General features: G+C 41.1%; 1 protein-coding gene across 1 annotated transcript in view; it reads left to right on the top strand.

The window, feature by feature from the left end:
* KIF7 (kinesin family member 7) overlaps window positions 1-20,769 on the top strand; it is a 48,177-nt gene that overhangs the window by 10,569 nt on the left and 16,839 nt on the right. The window contains exons 5-10 of the mRNA XM_056571932.1: window positions 2,426-2,969; window positions 13,362-13,499; window positions 15,547-15,753; window positions 16,538-16,746; window positions 19,535-19,659; window positions 20,081-20,236. Coding sequence (XP_056427907.1) covers window positions 2,426-2,969; window positions 13,362-13,499; window positions 15,547-15,753; window positions 16,538-16,746; window positions 19,535-19,659; window positions 20,081-20,236 — 1,379 coding nt within the window. The remainder of the gene's footprint in view (window positions 1-2,425; window positions 2,970-13,361; window positions 13,500-15,546; window positions 15,754-16,537; window positions 16,747-19,534; window positions 19,660-20,080; window positions 20,237-20,769) is intronic.

Here is a 20,769-nt window from a genome sequence, read left to right as displayed (position 1 = left end):
ATGATAATAAAGTGATGGTCTATGCTAGCAATACTTTATTACTTCATGAGATGGAAATCCCCCACTGTATTGCAGGTATCCTTTTATGTGCTATGCTAAATTGAATTAAACATACTGCTGGGTACATCATCTTAAAGGGGTACTCCGGCACTAAGACATCTTATCCCCTATCCAAAGGACGTCACGCCCCCTCCCATAGACTTGCATTGAGGGGGCGGAGCACGACGTCACACGGGGGCAGAGCCATTACGTCACAATGCTCCGTCCCTGTGATCGCCAGTAATCAGACCCCAGAGCGAACACGGCGGGACCCCCGCGATCAGGCATCTTATCCACTATCCTTTGAATAGGGAATAAGATGTCTTAGTGCTAGAGTATCCCTTTAAAGAAGCATTCCAGGAATGTTTTTGCTTATATAATGCAGCATAACTATTCTTATTGAATAATGTAGAGGTTCTTGTCTATGCATGTTTCTTACCCCTTTTTGCTGATGTTGCATTCATGGTTAAGCTCCATCTTGGATATAAATCCTTCACTAAACTGGTTGTGTAATGCAGCCTACCTTTCCCATGAATCCTCTGGCTTTGGCTGGGGTGTTACATCATTGCACCTGCTAGTGCTGGAGATAACCCAGGTAACCTCATTAAACTCACCAGTGGGTTGGTGCCATTTCACACTGTGCAGGTTTTTTTTCTTACTCAGTGTGATTTTAGAGAAATATTGCCATGAGGAGAAAGTGAGTTGACCTATAATCAAAATTGAGGTGTTTAATGAACATTTGAAGTCTTTAGGCTCTGTTCACATGTTGAATTTTTACAGTATTTTCACACGTTTTACTGCATTTTAGCTGTTTTGCAGCAGTATTTCAAAACTGTTGTAAAAATCGCACATCATTACCATATTTTGCATGGTTGTAGTACAATCTCCAATTTTGCCATGATTTGCAGAAAACAGAAAAAAGCTGCATAAAACAAAATGTGTGTACACAGTCTAAGAGGAGGTGTATAACTATATTCTTATCCCATAAAGGTTGCAGATGGGGGTCTGGGAGCTAGTAGGAGGGGATCTGGTAGGTGATGATGTCATCCTGTAGTCCACAGGAAGTCAGAGTCTTAGGTACTGGAAAATTTGGAGTGTCAGACATGTGATCACATGACCAAGGTAAAGTAATAAAACTAATAAAAGCTGCTCTGGAATGGTGCTATATGACTAATGATAGTGAGTATGCATTAGGGATCGACCGATTATCGGCCGATAATCACGATTTTGGGCATTATCGGTATCGGCAATTACCTTGCCGATAATGCCCCGCCCCCTCACCGCGACTGTAGTAGTCCGGCGGCATTCCGGGTGGAGGGTGAACCGGTCCGGGCTGTCCTTCTCCGGGGGTCCTCTTCTCCACTCCGGGCAGGATCCGGCCTAGTACGCTGCATAGACGCCCCTACGCCGTGACGTCAGGTGCATCGCTGCGCAGCGGCGTCTATGCAGCGTTACTAGGCCGGAGCCTGCCCGGAGTGGAGAAGAGGACTCCCGGAGAAGAAGGACAGCCCGGACCGGTTCACCCTCCACCCGGAATGCCGCCGGACACTACAGGAAGGATGGATGGCCCGGACTGTCCCTGCAGCAACTGGGAAGGTGAGTCAGGTTTCTGGGATAGTAGCTTTGCAACAGCTGGAGGCACCCCTAGGCGCGGTGCGGCGCGGCGGGGGGGGAGCGGTGGCGGTGATAGGTCTCGGGACCCCCGGACAGGCAGGGGGAGAGTAGCGGGTGGCGGCGGCGGCCTATGGCACCGCAAAAGCCACTGCAGTGCATTGATTTAAAAGCGCCCGCTTTAAATCAATGATCTGCAGCGGTGTCGCAGGGGGATAAATAGCCGATAACTTATACCGGAATATCGGTATAAGTTATCGGCTATCGGCCCTAAAAAAACGATATCGGTCGATCCCTAGTATGCATGATAAAGGCAAAAAACCTGCAAAACGTCTATAAAAAAAAAAAAACACGAGGTACAATCTGACTGGGGTGTTTCTGTTGTCTTTCCCACAATTCTTATTAGCGCAAGGTATATAGCCCCTCTTGGTTCTATTGATAAGGGTTGTCTAATGTCCTGTCCATTAATCCTCGTGTAGACCTTCACCTTCTGTGAGGGCTCTGTTTTTTTTTGTTTGTGTTATAGAAAAGTATGAAACCTTTTTTTTTAGGAAAAGTCTTTCTACTTAATTAATAGGGTCTGATCATTTACTGGTAAAAATATGTGAATATGATTCATAGTAAAAATACACCATTGTGAACACGTCTGCGCTTCCTGGTCACCATTTTTTCTATTTCAATTTTTGACTAGGGACATGTTTCTGCTTTCACCTTCATAATTATTTTAAGAATTTTTGTATTTGTAATGAGTGGATTGCATGTCATTTCTCTATAGGATTTTAAAGGATTCCCTTGGAGGAAATGCCAAGACTGTTATGATCTGTTGCATAAGTCCTTCAGCCTCAGACTTTGATGAAACGTTGAACACTCTAAACTATGCCAACCGTGCTCAAAATATTAAAAACAAAGCGACTGTGAACTACAAGAAAGACTCTGAGCGAGTGGAAGACCTACAGCATCAGATCAAGTCCCTGCAGCGTGCTCTGGAGCAGCGACATCGATCAGAAACTCGAATACTCAACAGATTTGACCCTTCTAAGAATGTGGCCCGAAGATCTACAGAGGACCATGTGTCCCGGCTAATGGCAGAGTGTGCACATTATCGGACTTGTACAGACACAGGTTACCTCCTTCTTATGGACCTTCTATCGGAGGGAGGCCTGTCTCCCTTTCAAGTCCAGAGGTTGAAGGACTGGATGTGTACAGTAGAAGAGGAAAGGAGTGAAGTGACGTCAGCTTCTGGACTAGACAGTGGGATTGAGAGCTCTTCTGTAGAGGAATCCACTAAAGAAATCAGTAGGAGACCCACCAAGTGCAAGGTATGAACGCAATAGTGGAAGAGCAAGAAGTCCGGTGCAAATTCTTGTGTGGTAAAATCTTAATGCTTGTATGATAAGTGTGTTCTCAGATGCCGAAACATGTCACTTTTATCCCCAAATCCATATGTCTGTACATGCAATTTAATAGTTATCAAGACTTTACTGCACAATAAAAAAAAACTACATAAATAAGGCCACTAAATCATTACTTATGAGAGACATAGAAAATACAAAATCTAAGGCAAAGATAAATTAACTATATAACCTACAAAAAATCTGTGCCCAAAAATGCCAATGAATATAGAAATAAATATAACTGCACAAGTGTAGCAAAAAATATATGTAATCTTTACTAAACAATTAAATTCATATGGGCAACAAGAAAAAACCCATAAAAGACACATACCACTCAGACATGATTAAAATTTAACAGTGGCGGAACACTGAGTGTATGTATATATATATATATATATATAATATATATATAGTGGACAATAGCAGCAGCTGGTCCAAGTAGATGCCCAAAAATAGATGTATGAATATATAGCACCTTCAGTTCGTGTAAACAGTTAATACATAAGGTGCATAGTGGTGTGCCAACAATAATATGTCAGGCCAATATAAGCAAGGACACTAAAACCACATAATGCAGGGATATAGGTAGAAACACTGCACTATGGTAACCATATACTATAATAAACAAATGTTTGGAATCAGCAAACTTACTCCATTGTTCCCCCACCTCACACACCAACGCGTTTCGCTCCACTTCGTCCGGGACTGCACAATACACTGGCGCTGGACCTCCTCTTCTTCAAGTCTTCATTTTTAAGGTGTTGTCCTACACTTGTCTGCTGTGCTAATAAGGCAGTAAATGTAAACTCAGAGAACAACAACGATCCAGCACTTGAAAATGATAGCTTTATTGAAGATCACTTGACACTGTAAAACCGACCATATCAACAGACGCGTTTCAAGCGCATGCTTCTTCAATAAATCCATCATTTTCAACATCTTGACAGCCGGATCTATGCAGATTACCATATTGTAACCTGGTCTTGTTTAATACGTAATGACCTTTGTTTATTATTCTACGTACTTATATTTTCTTTACAGTCAAATATCTGTTTTAAAGAAAAATTATTTAATAAAAAAAACAGTTGAACAACAAAACTATTGTTATAAAAATATATATAAAAAATATATATAAAAATAAATATAATAATTAATAATATATTTAAAAAAAAAACAATAAAGCTATCATTTTCAAGCGCTGGATCATCGTTCTTCTCTGCATTTGGTGTGCCTTGCCAGGCACAGATCCGGGCACTACACTGAGTGGTGAGCTGGATTTCTTCTCTTTATTCTGCAGTAAAATGTGAATGAATCCACTAGTGCAGCAATCGGTATATATTTTCTATGCACCGTGACAGGTTTTTCATCTTTTCTGAACTAGTCACTACCACCTTACAAGACATCATCCGAATATAATTCAAAAATGTTGGAATTCAGTCGTTTAGCCTGAGTACTATTGTTTTTATTGCAGCCAAGATTGTGATGCGACATGATGCGATTCTTGTCTTCAATGTCTGCAGTAATGTTTCTGTTTATCTTTATCATCATCCTTTAGAACAAGCAGCTGATAATTCTGCAGGCCAAGTCCCACCCTGTATTTTCTGCACAGCTTAGGGCCCATAACTATAATATTGAATTGGGTTTATACCAACATATTCTCATCCCTCCTTGTAATTGTTAGTATTATGCCCCAACGCTGACACTTGGATGTCATGATTACTCTTAAAGGGGTTATCCAGGAAAAAAACTTTTTTTTTTTATATATCAACTGGCTCCAGAAAGTTAAACAGATTTGTAAATCACTTCTATTAAAAAATCTTAATCCTTTCAGTACTTATGAGCTTCTGAAGTTAAGGTTGTTCTTTTCTGTCTAAGTGCTCTCTGATGACACGTGTCTTGGGAACCGCCCAGTTTAGAAGAGGTTTGCTATGGGGATTTGCTTCTAAACTGGGCAGTTCCCGAGACACATGTCAGCAGAGAGCACTTAGACAGAAAAGAACAACTCAACTTCAGAAGCTCGTAAGTACTGAAAGGATTAAGATTTTTTAATAGAAGTAATTTACAAATCTGTTTAACTTTCTGGAGCCAGTTGATATATAAAAAAAAGTTTTTGCTGGATAACCCCTTTAATGAAGTTATTTGCTCTGTTATATAAGTATGGGAGCAAGAAGAATGTAAATGAATGCCTCATGCTGGTCATTAGCTTGTATAATGTAAAACATCTGGATCCTGGTAGGTAAAGGGATCTGTCTATAAGCAGCTTAGCTAAAATCCTTTTGGAACGTTAGTCTACCATGCAGAAATATAGGCAGCCAAACCATAAAACGTTAATTCCTTAGTGGAAGAGGCAGGATGTCTGACTGTTCTCATATCTAGCATGCAATAAAGTAAACGGAATATTAACAGGATTCCATCATTTAATAAATAGTGCTCAGTATTAGAGCACTTGATGGCTTTTAAGTTTGTAATGTATTCTGTTCAGAGTAATTCCCTATTACTGATCTCACGGAATACGGTGGTGAATGGAATGGCTGCATACCTATATCATACTTGGGCTTCATTTACATATGTCTGGTGATCCGCTATATTTGCCATCTGTCCCGCAGGATGAAAAAATGCTGCAAGATTGCCCCTTTTTGTTCAAACAAATGCTCAAATGTGGCAAATTTGTCAGATGGTCCATAGGTCCTGCTCTGTACCCTATTTTAGCCTATAGATCAAATAATGGAATGCCGGATGCAAAAATTCTAGCTTGTACCATCCTGCGTTCCCATCAATTGACATCAAGGATGGTGCCAGGTTGCCGGACAAATGTAACCTCACTTAAAGGAGTACTCTGAAGCAAAACTTTTCTCCACCAATAGCAAGCATTGCCGAAGTTATATAACATAATAAATCACCTCCATTGACTTGCAGGCAGCCATCACTGTGTTTTATGAAAACCGGAAGTACAGCTGATCTGTGTGGATTATGACTTTCGTTCCCCATTATGCAGCCGTCCGCAGCCATCTTGGGAACGAAGCGTCATCGTTCTCTGTATCCTCCCCACTGTATGCCGGCCCCCACACCCTCGAGACGGTCACTCCCACTCCTAAATATGCAAGCCCCCTTCATTTGCTCAGCCGGTATTCGCTCGGCTGAGTATACGCCTCCCCAGCCTCCCTCCTATCATGCTGAGCTGTGCACGCCTGCGCACTCAGCATTTACTTTGGACCAGGTATGTGATCCAACTATCAGGATTATTCACAAAAGGAGTTGCACATAATAGTAACGTAACACCCGTCCTATGCGCAGGACCAAATGCAAAACGGACCTAATGATTCACAATAGTCTGCCTATTGGGGAGGGGAGAGCAGGAGGGAGGGGAGGGGCTGAGGAGGAGGAGGGAGGCACGGAGGGACAGGAACTTGAAGCAAGGCAGCATGGGGGATGATGATTTTTAAGTCACCCTCCACACCACCATAACCAGGAAGTGCCATGAAATACGGAGCGCTGCATCGGGAGAACGGCTGGACCAATTGCAACACGAAGTACATGGCCAGAGAGGTACAGCCATCGGGAACATTTGGGGGATATACATTTATGAATCAGAGTACTCCTTTAAGGGTGTTTTCACGTGGACAAAAAAAAACACATGGTTTTTAACTTCTATTGACTTCAATGGGAAATTCTGAGAAAAATACTTTTTCAGAGATGTTATGCTTGGAAGCCTGATAAAAAAAATATATATATATTTATGACCATGCTCTTTTTAAAAAAACAAAAATGTGACTGGGTCTCTTTAAATGGTAATTTAGAATGCTTTTTCTGACAGGAGCGATTCTGAGATTTGTTTTTTTCGGTGACATATTGTGCTTTATATAAGGGGTGCATTTTTGTCACATGCAGCATTTTTTGTGAAAAACTCTGGCATTGTACACTGTGCGGTAAAAGTGATGTTATATTTATTAGTACGATTATGGCGATACCCATTTTTTATAGCTTTTTATGTTCTTTTTCCTTTTCTGAGCAAAATTATTTTCCTGCTATTCATTTTCCACCAGCCGTCACTTTATTTTTCATCTGAAGCCATTGAATGAGGGCTTATTTTTTGCGGGATGAGCTGTACTTTTTATTGGTATCATTTTTGTGATACCTGCTACCTTTTTAATCTTTTTTTTATTCCGCTATTTGAACCAAAATTGGCGAATTTTGCGCTTTTGTTGTTTTTGTTTTTTTTGTTCACCGTGCGGGATAATTTTACATTATAGTTTTTTAGTACACGTCATTAAGGACATGGCAATACCTATTATGTGTATGATTTGTGTTAGATCTTTTTTGATGACAATACAGGGTTTTATTGGGAAAAGGGCATTTTATTTATTTCTTTTTTACACTTCATACATGTATTGAAGAACCTTTTATTACTTTATTTTTTTCACTTTTTATAGGTTATACGATGCTGCAATACATTTGTACTGCAGCATAGTATAACCTGATGAGCTGCACACACTACAGCCTGTGCGATCCAGCCTCTGGCTGGATCTCGCAGGAAGTCAGGTGGCCATGATATGGCCTCCTGCTGCCATAGCAACCAACGGTGACCTGCGACCGTATCGCAGTGCCGCCATTGGTGAACAGGAGTAGCACACTCCTCCTGTCAACACCATAGATGCCGTGATCAGGATTGATCTTTGGGGTTAATGCTGCCGGGACCAGCGCGATCGCGGCCCCGGCAGCTGCGGCGGGTCCTCGGCTGTGATTGACAGCTGGGTCCTGCCACCGATCTTCTGCGCTGCCCATGGCAGTGAAGGAGATCACTAGGACGGATGCATACGTCCCAGCGCACAAACGTGTCAGGTGTTGGAACAAATGTATAGGTCCTATAGCTGGAAGGGGTTAAAAAAAAAAAAAAACATTTCAGAGATGGTTTAAAATGTTTTACATCATGCGTCAGCACAGACTCCCACAATCCAGCACTCTGAGAAGAACATCTCTCTTTAGTAGAGAAACTATTTTTGTCTGTAGCAACCAATCACAGCTCAGCTTTCATTTTTTTTCAAATATAAAAGGTAAGCTATGAATGGTTGCTATGGGCAACAAAAGAGTTTTTTTTGTCAGTTTAGGCAATTTTTTATTATTTTACATAGTTTAAGGGGAGGGTAATAGACAGTTTTTACCTAAGGCCATGTTCACATAGCGGAATTCCACATTTCCAAACAAATTCTGTTCAGCTTGCTGAACGGAAGTGCGGCAGAATTTCTGTGTTCTCAGAACACAGAATTCTGTTGAAATTCAAGCCCTATTGACTTCAAGGGGATTCCGCTGCGGAATTCAGCAAAATTTAAGACTTAAGACTGGCCTTATACTTTTTGTGGAAAGCGGAATGTCTGAATAGGATTACGGAATCCCTTTTAAATAAATGCAGAATTTTCTGTGGGTGAACATAGCCTAAAAGAGAGACTGTTTTTTTTTTGCCCAGAGCAACCAATCACGTCACAGCTGTCATTTTTCATGAGCAATATATAAAATAAAACTTGAGCTGTGATTGGATGCTATGGGCAACAAAAATAGTTCCTCCTTTAGGGTAGGGTGCCACGTAGAGTACGGTATATGCAGCATATTTCACGCTGCATATTTTTCCAAGAGCAGATACACAGGGCTACCTGGCAGAAGTGAGGTTTGGAGGTGGAGCCAGCACACCAATGTTACTTTGATGTGTGACCCTCCCCCCGTCAAACCTCACTGCACACACAGGTCTGCCACTGGGCAGCCCTGTGTGTCTTCTCATAAGAGAATATGCAGCATATTTCCCGCTATGCAACAGATTTTGCGCATCGTGAAATACGGCAGATTCTGTATGTGTGAACTTACCCTTAGAGTCTTAGGAAAACTTTGCCGCTGTAATGTGCACTGTTCAGCGGAATCCCATTGACAGCAATGGCACTCATGCATTGGAATTTCAAAGTGGAATTCTGCTTGGACATTCCGTTGTGTGCACGGGTGCTTAGTCAGTTTTTATGTGTTCCCCTCACTGGGTATCTGCTTAAATCAATGGAAAAGTCCTGGAGGCTTATTTGTAAAGAGCCAACTTACTGTTTCCTGCTTGCACCACATCGGGCTGTCACTACAGGAACTTTATTATGTACTGTGACAGGGAACTAAAAACTTTTCCTTGTAAAACACAGTGCCTGTATTGAGTGCTGTGTCCTCAGTTAGGCTGGGTCCACACCACGTTTTTGCAATACAGTTCCCGTATATGTTTTCAATTTGAAAACCGTACGGAACCGTATTGAAAACCGTATGCATTGACTCTCCATTGAAAACCGTATGACAAAAGATGCATCAGGTTGTGTCCATTTTGCATCCTGTAGAGTTTTGTCAGTCCCGTAGCCTACCACGGTTTTTGGTCCGGGTGAAAAACCGTATTGAAATGTATACATATTTTTAAACATGGGAGTCAATGGGAACTGTACAGAACCGTGTATGCATACGGTTCCATCCGGTTTTCACTATACGGTTTTTTGACTTTGCACAGTTTTTTTTCTTGGAATTTCGATCAAACAAGTGAAACTTTATTCATAATGGAATGAAAAGTTTAAAACATATATGATTTTTTTCTTAATAAACTGATGCAACCGGACATAATTTTTTAAACCGCATACCGACTTAAATTTGTACACACATTTTGATACAGTTGGTCAGGTTTTGAGGAATCTGTTTTTATCAAAAACCTGATATGGGAACTGTATTTAAAAAACATGGTGTGAACCCAGCCTTACAGAAGCTGCTGCTTCTGCATAAGGCCGTTACTAGGCAAAGCCATGACATTTCGGAGATTCCCTATATAGAGTGGGCTTGGAGGCATGCAAAGAAGAAATGTATCGTCTTTGTATAGGAATCACTGATAATGATCTAATGGGCTTGTTATTAGTGATCAATATATGGGAACAGCAGGGAACACACAGATCATGTTTTGTCTGCCAACCTGTGCTTCCATAGTGGAAAACAAATAATGCTCCCTTCTCATTAAAACAGTCCTGTCAAATAAAATAACTACTCCTTGTCACCCAAAATGTTATTATTTTCTAACCCGAATATACTTACTGTAGCTGCACAGAGGCGGCATCTAAAGCTATTGAAGTAGGGATTCATTGAAATTTAAAATAGTATTATGGGAAAATATACTGGGTGAGATTTATCAAAACCTGTCTAGAGGAAACGTTGCTGCCCAGAGTAACCAATGTTAGGATCTATTTCTCCCTGTGATCAGTCGACTCCAGCCGTGTTGATTAGCAGACAGATTTAATTCATATGTATCAATACAGATGGACGTTCTCTTACATGCAGAAAAAACTGCTCTGCAGAAGAAAATCATACCCCAAAATAGATTACAGCTCTTTTATATGGCAACACTCTAAGTTTATTGGCTAAGGAATCAGGGGATAATGGTGTATAACTTTATTACCAATCACAGGGTTCCTTTTACACTTTCTTCCTTATCACAGAAAAAGCTTTTTATCCAACAAAAACCTCATTATTTACCAAGGTCATTTGGATAGTTTTCGAGCATGACTGGGCGCTGTCCAGGACTAAGACAATGGTTAATTGAATCTAGATGAAACCGGCCAACACCATCTTAAGTTAGACCATATATATATATATATATATAGATATATATATACACACACACACAACTTAGATATCAAAATATAATTTTACCAACAACCAATCAGATTGCTTCCCCCGTGTAGTTCTATGGGAGAGGCGGGAGGCAGCGTTTGTGCCTCCCCGCCTCTCCCATAGAACTGTATGTGGAGGGGGCGTACCGTTGACCTCAGTGAGGTTGATGCTACGCGCATTAACACATAGCACGGCAATGCCGGGGCCGCATTCGGGAGATTGCGGAGGGTCCCAGCGGTCTAACCCCCAAGATTAAACACTTAGGGGGAGATGTATAAAAACCGGTGCAGAGGAAAAGTTGCCCAGTTGCCCATAGCAACCAATCAGATCACTTCTTTCATTTTACAGAGGCCTTGTTAAAATTGAAAGAAGCGATCTGGTTGCTATGGGCAACTGGGCAACGTTTCCTCTGGACAGGTTTTGATAAATCTCCCCCTTATTCCCTATCCTGTGGATAGGGGATAAGTTATCGCTGCAGATGTCTTTTAAACTTACTAACATTATTTTACTCGGCAGACAACATAAAAATGATGTATGAAAGGTAGGCCGAAAATTCCTCTTAGGCACTGCTTCTCCTTGGAATCACGCGAACAATATTGTAATAGTGAAAATAATATTTTGTTCACCGATGACGCGTTTCGGGTACAACCCTCCTTCAGATTGATAATACAGAAACATAAAAGGGCAGGTATAAATACACACAAATCATGCCAAAAAGGTGAATTAAATGGGAGGAGTTTGCACATGGATGTCAGATTCACATGACCTGAGTGAAGTTTCCGAAATAGATAAAAGAATAAAAGTTGCAAGTGAAATTGTAATAATATATACATATAGTAATAAAACATAATTATGATTCTCTCATTAAGTTTTATTACTTTTGTATGTATTTATACCTGCTGTTTTAATGTTTCTGTACACCGAGCTGAGGGGTTGTACCTGAAACGCTCATCTGTGAGGTGAATAAAATATTATTTTCACTATTACAATATTGATCTTGTGATTCCAAGGAGAAGCAGTGCCTAAGAGGAACTTTTTGCCTAACTTTCATACATACTAATTGCGGTCAGGACAAGTACAGATCCCGCTCTCCCTACAGCTTAGTAGCACTTCAGGAGATCACTCCATATTGATTACCCACCGAGTTGGGTTATATGCGCTTTTGTCTGCGCTCAAGGTGAGCATTCTGTACAAATCTACATTAGTTGTTTTGGGTTAATGCACCAGGCACTGTCGTGGTCGTCTTTTCCTCTATTTAACATAAAAATTAGGCACAAATTTCTTTTGCCTATTTGTAACCATTTTCCCTAAAAAGGCCTACAAAATATACTGATATATTGCTGCTCCAACTTAGTAAAAAATAAAGCACTGTATGTCTAATAAAAAAGAAACAAAACATTATAGGACCAGCTGACAAACAAAACAAAAACATGTAACTTTTTTTTCTCTTTAGCATTAAAGGTGTTGGCCACTTCTACACATTGTTTATAGAGATGAGCGAAGTTAAAGTGATTCGATTCGTCACAAACTTCTCGGCTCGGCAGTTGATGACTTTTCCTGCATAAATACAGCTTTCAGGTGCTCCGGTGGGCTGGAAAAGGTGGATACAGTCCTAGGAGAGAGTCTCCAGCCCACCGGAGCACCTGAAAGCTGAACTAATTTATGCAGCCTAAAGTCAGCAACTGCCGAGCCGAGAAATTCGTGAAGGATCGAATCACTGTAACTTCGCTTATCTCTAATTGTTTAGTAAGTAGGTGGTATGACATTTTTAGTCATTTACCACTGACTTGTCTTTGCCTCAGTACCCCCTATGTGTAATGAGAAGCTCCGTCTTCTGATCCACCATTCTCTCTCCCCAGCAGACGGAGATCCCATCCATGACATGGCATGGCATCCTATGGAGGAGCATGTGACCATTACAACACTACTGACCCTCCTCCATTGCACCTGCGCTTCTTTTATTCAGCACATTCCAATTTAGAAGAATGAATGATGGTATGGTTACATGCTCCTCCATAGAATGCCATGTCATGGACAGGATCTCCATCTGAAGGGGATTAAAGGGACAGCGATTAGGGTGAAGGTTCTCATTTCACATACTGTAGACAGAGGCAGAGACGAGTATCTTCCATACCTCCTGTTTTAGGAAAAAATTAGAAGTGACCAGCCCCAAAGTGTACCTGCCATTATAAAAAAACCTTTGTCTTGTTCTAGGGACATAATAAAAGTTTCTATTGGTTGGGGTCTGATTGTCCACCCCCCAACCGATCACTTAAATGCTCTGTGTCTATGTGAGCCATATGGACCCCTAAACTTAAATTGTGAGACCATCGCTGTCATATGACACAAAGACAAGATAGAACTGGCTCGTTCCAGTGATCGATCAGGGTCTGAACACTCAGACCTTCAGACCTTGACTGATCAAAACTTTTCATATATCCCCAATGTATCAAAAAGTTTTGTTTTTTTCTTTTTTTTAATAATTATTATAGTTCCTGTTTAAGGGCCAAACACTGCAGTTAAGGTAGAGAGGAAAAGTTTGTAGACTGAGCAGATGTTAATGGAGAAAAGTATAGAAGTGCTGGATGTAAAGAGCTTTGTTAGGTCTAGTTGTTTCGTAATTTGTAACTAATACAGTCTTGTCTAATTTTAAAGGGCACGTTGAGCTTTGAAAGTGACACCGAGAAAGACAAGTACATTGAAACTTTGAAGAATAAAATCCAGAGGTTGGAAGATGAGAATAGAGACTTTTTGGCTGCCTTGGAAGATGCAATGGAGCAGTACAAAATACAGGTATCCAGCTGGAAGCCATTACTTGTTCTGCTGCATTAAAGGGGTTATCCAGCATAAGGTGATTTTAGTACGTACCTGGCAGACAGTAATGGACATTCTTAGGGAGAATCTGCGCTTGTCTTGGGCTAAATGGCTATGCTGTGAGATTACCAGAACACTGTGGCTAGCTTTTTGTGAACTTGTATTTCTGTTTCTTGTTTGCCTACAAATCCCATGATTCCATTTTCCTCCTTCCCACACATCAGCCACCCCACCCATCAAAACATAAATGAGCTGCAGACCTGTGGTTTTCAATCAATGTGCCTCCAGCTGTTGCATTACTTGCAGATTGCTCTCTCCACCCATTGAAGCAGACAGGCTCCCTGTCATCAGCTGACTAGTGAGTCAGGTCTTGACCGCATTGCAAGCTGGGAAAAATCCGAGACAGCAGTCATTTTGTATGCTGGTAAAAATAAATATTGTGGTGAAAATCACATAAGAATTGTGAGAAAACCGTCACACACAGGTACAGACACTATATTATGAACTACACTAATTTTACAGCCCCTGTAGCATAGTCAAATAAAAAAAAATCCTGGAATACCCCTTTAAAGAGGGTTTCCCAATCATAGGTATTTTTATAGCATATCGATTATCCTATAAACTTGCTCATGGTTTGTGCTTGCTGATCCTATTCCCTACTGATTTTCTATTAGTTAAGACACAGAAGTCCCAATATGTAAGAGTTCTACGCTATAAACTTGAATTAGAAACACTAGAAAATGAGTGCATAGTGATCCAAGTATATGTTTATAAAAATCAATTTTATTAGACATATATGCTCCAAAAGACATATATTTAAAAACATATAAAAGAAATGCACAGTAACATGGTGTTGGAAGAACCGACTAATAGGAGACTACGCACTGAGCATACAGTTAAATAGCTCAAGTAAGTTTAATCAATGTACATTACAAGGACCATATTGGTTACTATACTTTAAACAAAAGGTAAGGTGCCACAGTGCAAGAGATACATGTATAAAAATCATAATGGTTGCTATCCTGTAAACAAAGGTAAAGTGACACAGTGGAAAAGATGTGCAAATCACAGATGTCTGAAAAAAGGACCACAAAGGGAAATAAAAGTACACTGACAAAACACAGTATCATTACCACAGTGGGAAAGAGTAAGTGTGCGTGCCTCCACCACCCAACGTTTCGCTCTAGGCTTCATCTGGGGTGTAAAAATATATCTTCCAAGGGCATAGAGATGCATCCTCAGAAATTTTAGATTTTTATATTATCTACTAGTAAAACCCACTTTATTCCTATATAGTGACATCCATCAGAAGTATGTGTTAAAAAATCCTCCTTTTGTGTAAATTTGATGTACATTGTAAGCAGGTCAGCATCTTTTTTCTCGTGGATAGTATTGGGGGGATACAGCACCATGGGTATAGTTTGTTCACCTAGGCAGGCTACACTCATTTTCCTGCCTTTCTTTTGCTAGTCTCCTTCCCATCCTTGTGAACGGGCACATTATTGCCTGGACTTTTCTGGACAATTTACCTTTATTTTGCTGCCACTGCAACCTTCAGTTGCCCTGAATGCTTGTTTGTGCTCCCAGAGGGTCCCTGCAGTGGTCTTCCTGCTTTACAGGATCACTGCTCTCTCTAACCGGGCATTTGGGGCTTCCTGGACAGTCTTCCATCTGGCATCATCTTCCCAGGTCAGCAAGAATACCACATGGCACTTGGTGCTTATGTTTTGCAAATTCTACTAGATCCATACCATGGCTTCTTCTGATACCAGTCAGGGCCGCAAGGTCTTTCAACTTGTGCGCTAGGCAGGTTGAATTTTGATTTCTCTGTTCCTTTTTCTGCCCTTAGGGGACTGCTTTTGGATGTTCCATAGTGCTGTGTCCCCAATCCACAAGAAAACTGGATTTTTGTTCTTGCTGTACTTTTTACTGCTTTTTGCACTAAATGGCTAGCCTGTAGTGAGTATTGTTCTTTCAGTATTGTTTTTTATGGTATTAACATTTCTAACTATGATGGTTTTTGTAGAGTGATAAACTGCAAGAGAGACAAGATGAAATAGCTAAATTACAGTCCCACTTGGAGCAGTTAAGGCCTGGTTTGTCTATGACGGCTTTGCTGGAAGATGTACATTTACTACAGATTGGAGCAAGACCAAGTACAGCACCACTGGTTACAAAGCCTTCACTCACAATGGGTCAGAATAAATTTCTATTCAGCAAGAATCATAAGAAGGTATGCATGGTCAGGGTTGACTTAAAGGTGTTCTCAGGCCCTAAGACATCTTGTCCCCTATCCAAAAGATAAGGGATAAGATGTCTGATCGTGGGGGTCCCGCCACTGGGGACCCCTGCAATCTCTCATGCAGCTCCCACCTGTCTCAGCTGCATGCAGTGCTGGAGGCTCCATGTCTGAAGCCTCACGACCACGGGGCCGGAGTATAGTGATGTCACGACTCCGCCCCTTGTGATGGCACGCCCCGCCCCCTCAATGCAAGTGTATGGTCCATAGTCAAAAGATTTGCATTGAGGGGGCGGGGCGTGAAGTCACAAGGGGCAGAGTCATGACGTCACAATACTCCGGCCCTGTGGTCGTGAGTCTACAGACATGGAGCCTCCAGTGCTTCGTGCAGCTGAAACAGGTGGGTGCTGCATGAGAGATTGTGGGGCCCCCCCTTGATCAGACCTCTTATCCCCTCTTCTTTTGATAGGGGATAAGATGTCTTAGGGCAGGAGTACCCCTTTAGTCAATTCTGTTGGAATGGGACTGATTTGTTAAACCACCTATAGCTGTATTGGGTTTGTCACTATGTTGGTATTGCAGGGCAGGAGTTAAAATGGCATGATCCTTCGTTCTACTGAAGGCTTCCTGCATACTTTTAAATATAGTAAATAACAGTTATTCAGTCATCATCAATAGTCATCATGCGTCTTTTGTATGCTGTTTTTAAATACAAAAGCTGCATGATCACCCTCAGCGGCCTCCTTATTTATTCTGGTGCCTATTGTATTTATTCCAGATTTCAGAAAGTGTTGCTTCTTTATCTAATGAGCTTACAAGAAATTTTCAGAGTGGAACTCAGAAGCTGGTGTCCAGTATGGAGGAGGCCGATACAGTTCTGTACAGACAATTCAGTGAGGACTCTGATCCATCAGGACAGTCAGAAGAAGAGACAATGGAAAATGAAGAATTTGAGAGAGAATCTAACAAGTCTTTTCCTCACAACAGGCAATTATTTCCTTTCCATTTTACTTTTATTGATTTTTTTTTTGTATATTTTTTAAATGTTTACTCTTGGCCGTGGAGGCACTGTCGTCTCTTCTGTGTTCAGTGGTTTTATGTTACTTAGTCTGGTACTGCGGCTCAGATCCATTCCATTGAATTCTGCTGATCAGTGTGGGTCCTGGGCGATAAGCTATTGGTGAATGTTATTGGAAAACAATATAAACAGGGCTAAACTATCATTTAGAACAGTCGAAACGTTAACAGACAGTTGTATTTTTCCTGATGTCTAGTTCTTTAACATATGCATTCTTTATGTGTCACCCTGATGCATGTTGCAAAGAAGTGACTAGTAGGAGTAAGCTGGGATTTTGATGGTGCCTTCTTCAGATGTACAAAATGACCACATATGTTTTCTGTGTGGACCTTCAGTACAAGTTATGCCGTGTGAACATGGCCTAACTATTCTTTCTCCTAGGACAGTCAAAGGGTATAATTTATAGATAGTTCACAATAGAGGTGGTGCGGCACTGCTAGTGGTGTCTTGGGGTGTAAGACGGCAGATGGGTGCTAGTGTAGCTGTGTTGCTGGAGGTGGTGCTCAGATATGGCAAGCAATTTTCAGATCAGTCCGTAAGAAACAGAAAATATCGGCACTCACCAATTCAGCTTGCAAGTCTTCTTTATTGAAGCATACTTATAAAAAGGGTACAGAAGAGAAGGGTAGTGGGGGGAAAGTGGATGGCGACCGAGCTCCTGTTTCGCACGCTTGGTGTGCTTCGTCCGGCCATGTCTGAAGGTACCTGTGACTGCTATTTATGTGAGTGAACCAAGTGGTTCACCTATCCCGTACCTGCACACCTCTCACGTGTGCAGGTAACGTGAAAGGTGGGGGAGTGCACTAAAAACAAGGTATTAGAAGCACGCTGAGAGCTCCGTCCTGTCGTTTAACCCAATATTGCCTGTGGCATTAGTTTTTACTATCCATAGTGTTTCTATGCGCAGTAATTTTTGGTCTATCCGCTCATATTTGTTACTAATGATTTAAATAAAGGCAATTTCAAGTGTAAAAACTGCAATCAATGTAAATACTGCTGGGAAACAAAACATATTAGACTGGGCCCGGTGTTTCACACCATAAAAGATTTGATCACCTGCCGCACCAAAAACGTAGTATATGCCATTATGTGTCCATGCGACTTCTTTTACATAGGGCAGACCATACGCCAGCTCCAGATGCGAATTAGGGAACACTTATATACCATATGCACTGGAAGACCAGGAGCGTCTCGTCTGCAAACCCACGTAAAAGAGGTTCATAATAATAATCCTGAAGTTCTTCGCTTTGTAGGCATCGAAAAAATCCTTAGTAACAAATATGAGCGGATAGAGCAAAAATTACTGCGCATAGAAACACTATGGATAGTAAAAACTAATGCCACAGGCAATATTGGGTTAAACGACAGGACGGAGCTCTCGGCGTGCTTCTAAAACCTTGTTTTTAGTGCACTCCCCCACCTTTCACGTTACCTGCACACGTGAGAGGTGTGCAGGTATGGGATAGGTGAATCACTTGGTTCACTCATATAAATAGCAGTCACAGGTACCTTCAGACATGGCCGGACGAAGCACACCAAGCGTGCGAAACAGGAGCTCGGTCGCCATCCACTGTCCCCCCACTATCCTTCTCTTCTGTACCCTTTTTGTAAGTATGCTTCAATAAAGAAGACTTGCAAGCTGAATTGGTGAGTGCCGATATTTTGTTACTTACGGACTGATAGTTTATAGATACTCTTTGGAGCTAGGGAAAAGCAGGGGTTAATGGCCAATGAGTGCACGTAGGACTGTATGCAGGAGTTATTGGCCCTGTGAGAGATGTATAGCAGAAGGAAGAGGGCTGGAGTTATGTAGGGGTCAAAGGGAATCTGTCAGCTGTATTTGCTGCTAAGAGCTGCAGACACCATTGGATAGCTTTTAGGGTATTAAAACAAAATGTAACTTTCCTGAAGCTGAATGTTGCCAAACTTATAAAATTGCCTTTTTATATTTCAGGCAATTGTCTAGGAGGCAGGGCCAAGCTGCTCAAGTGCCACAGCCAAGAACAGCTTCTTGTTTGCCCTCCCCTCCCAGCCCCTCTGTAACTGATGTACAGAAATATCTTCTAGATAAGCGTGGTCTTCTCAATGATGTGGTTTTACTGTTTTGCGCTTAACATAATAACAGTTCTGCATGGTTGTTTTTTTTTTGTTTTTTTTTTTGTTACCAATTGGTCAAAAAGAGAATAGAAATATCTTTGCAACCTATTCAACCAGCTGAACGACACTTTCCAGCTTTCAACATCTGCAAACCCCTGACATTTCAAAGGCAAGCATATGTGGCATCCCATGGCCTTCTAGGAAGCCCAAAGAAGTCTAAGGCTCCTTTCACACTACCGTTTTCGTCCGGTAGGTGACATCCGTTAGGAAGATAGCGGGAGAATAATTTGTGCATGACACGTCTTTTTCTCCCGCTATCATAACTGGACTTATAACTGACGTTAGAGGAAGGCCATTCAAGTGAATGGGATCCTCTTTGCCTGTTATAACTCCCATTTTGCTCCATTACAATAATGGATGTTAATGGCATACAAAACAAAAAAAAAGAGCCATTAACGTCCATTTGTAACAGAGCAACAGTCCTAGTGTGAAAGAAGCCTAACATGTTCACCTTGTTAGAGACATATACACAAGCAGTGGCCTCTTATGTGCTATCATTTCTTTTTATGACTTATATATTTTGCCTCTTTCTCAATAAAGGTCTAAAAAGCTGTGCAAAGTTGACGTAAAAAATGTGACTTTAGCCCACAATCGGAAGTATCCAACACCTATTCAGGACAGTGAGGATGAAGAGGAAATATTGCTAGACATAAACTCATCTGCATGTAAGTTAAATTTTTGACATTTACATTGAAATTTGTTTGTATAACCCAATAATACTGGTGGGAAAATGTAAAGCTTTGAAGTTGGCATCTATAGCATCACTGTATGGACATGCATGTGTATCCAAATACTCACAGCTCCATATAGAGCAGTTCCAGAAATCTTCACTGCAAGATTTACTTTACAGAACTATCTCTCTTCACAAACCTTTAATAACTTGTTTGACAATAACCTTTTTGTCAAGTTATCAAATAAATATGGCTCTGCATAAAGTCTGATGCTGCGACCTTTCCTGATGTTACGTTGATGTAAATTGGTGTATCTGCACCGTGCTCTTTTATATGATCAATCTTCATTTCTTAGTCATATTGTTTATCAATAATGTCATAAAACTTCTGAAGTGTTGTTTAAACATCTTCACAGCTCAATATAAGAAGAGGGAACACTGTGTACCAAGAGAGAGTTCTAGTCCAGGAAAGAACTCGGAATGGAGACTGTGTCAAGCCCAGCAGAAGATCCGGGAGCTAGCTATCAACATCCGAATGAAAGAAGAGCTTATCAAAGAGCTGGTTAAAACCGGTGAGATTCGGGCAGCTTTTGATCTCACAGTCGATAAACACTTATTAAATGTTCTCCTCAGAAACAGCACATCTCTCCAATATTAAACTGTCAGTTCTGTGTATTGTTTGACATGCAAGACTTATTACACTTTTGTTTCTTCTAAATTTGAATACAAAAAAGTAGTCGTTCTGGCCTATATGGATAGGTCTACTAGGTTTCTATTTATTACAAACTGCTCGTCTATATCTTTATTGCTATGGTTTTCTTTATAAGTGCTTGATTTCTGCATATTTTGAAATCCATAAGGATCAGACCGCTCCCTCGACTTTAGGAGTTACCTCTAACATCCGACTTGGCCTTGGCCGGGGTCCCGGTACAGCAGTCAGAACCCTGCATTCTAAAACTTAGGGGATAAGTTTTTCTTTTTGGGACTTCTCCTTTAACACTACACAATTGGAAGCCTATGCCCTCTTATTAACAATGCAGTCAAAGTTTAATTTGTGTCAGGAAAAGTGTTAATATGCTTTCATGCATATGAGGTTGGTAGCGAA

Source organism: Hyla sarda, chromosome 4, assembly GCF_029499605.1.
Source record: "Hyla sarda isolate aHylSar1 chromosome 4, aHylSar1.hap1, whole genome shotgun sequence".
Lineage (NCBI taxonomy): Eukaryota > Metazoa > Chordata > Amphibia > Anura > Hylidae > Hyla > Hyla sarda.
This window is presented reverse-complemented; position numbering and strand designations above follow the sequence as displayed.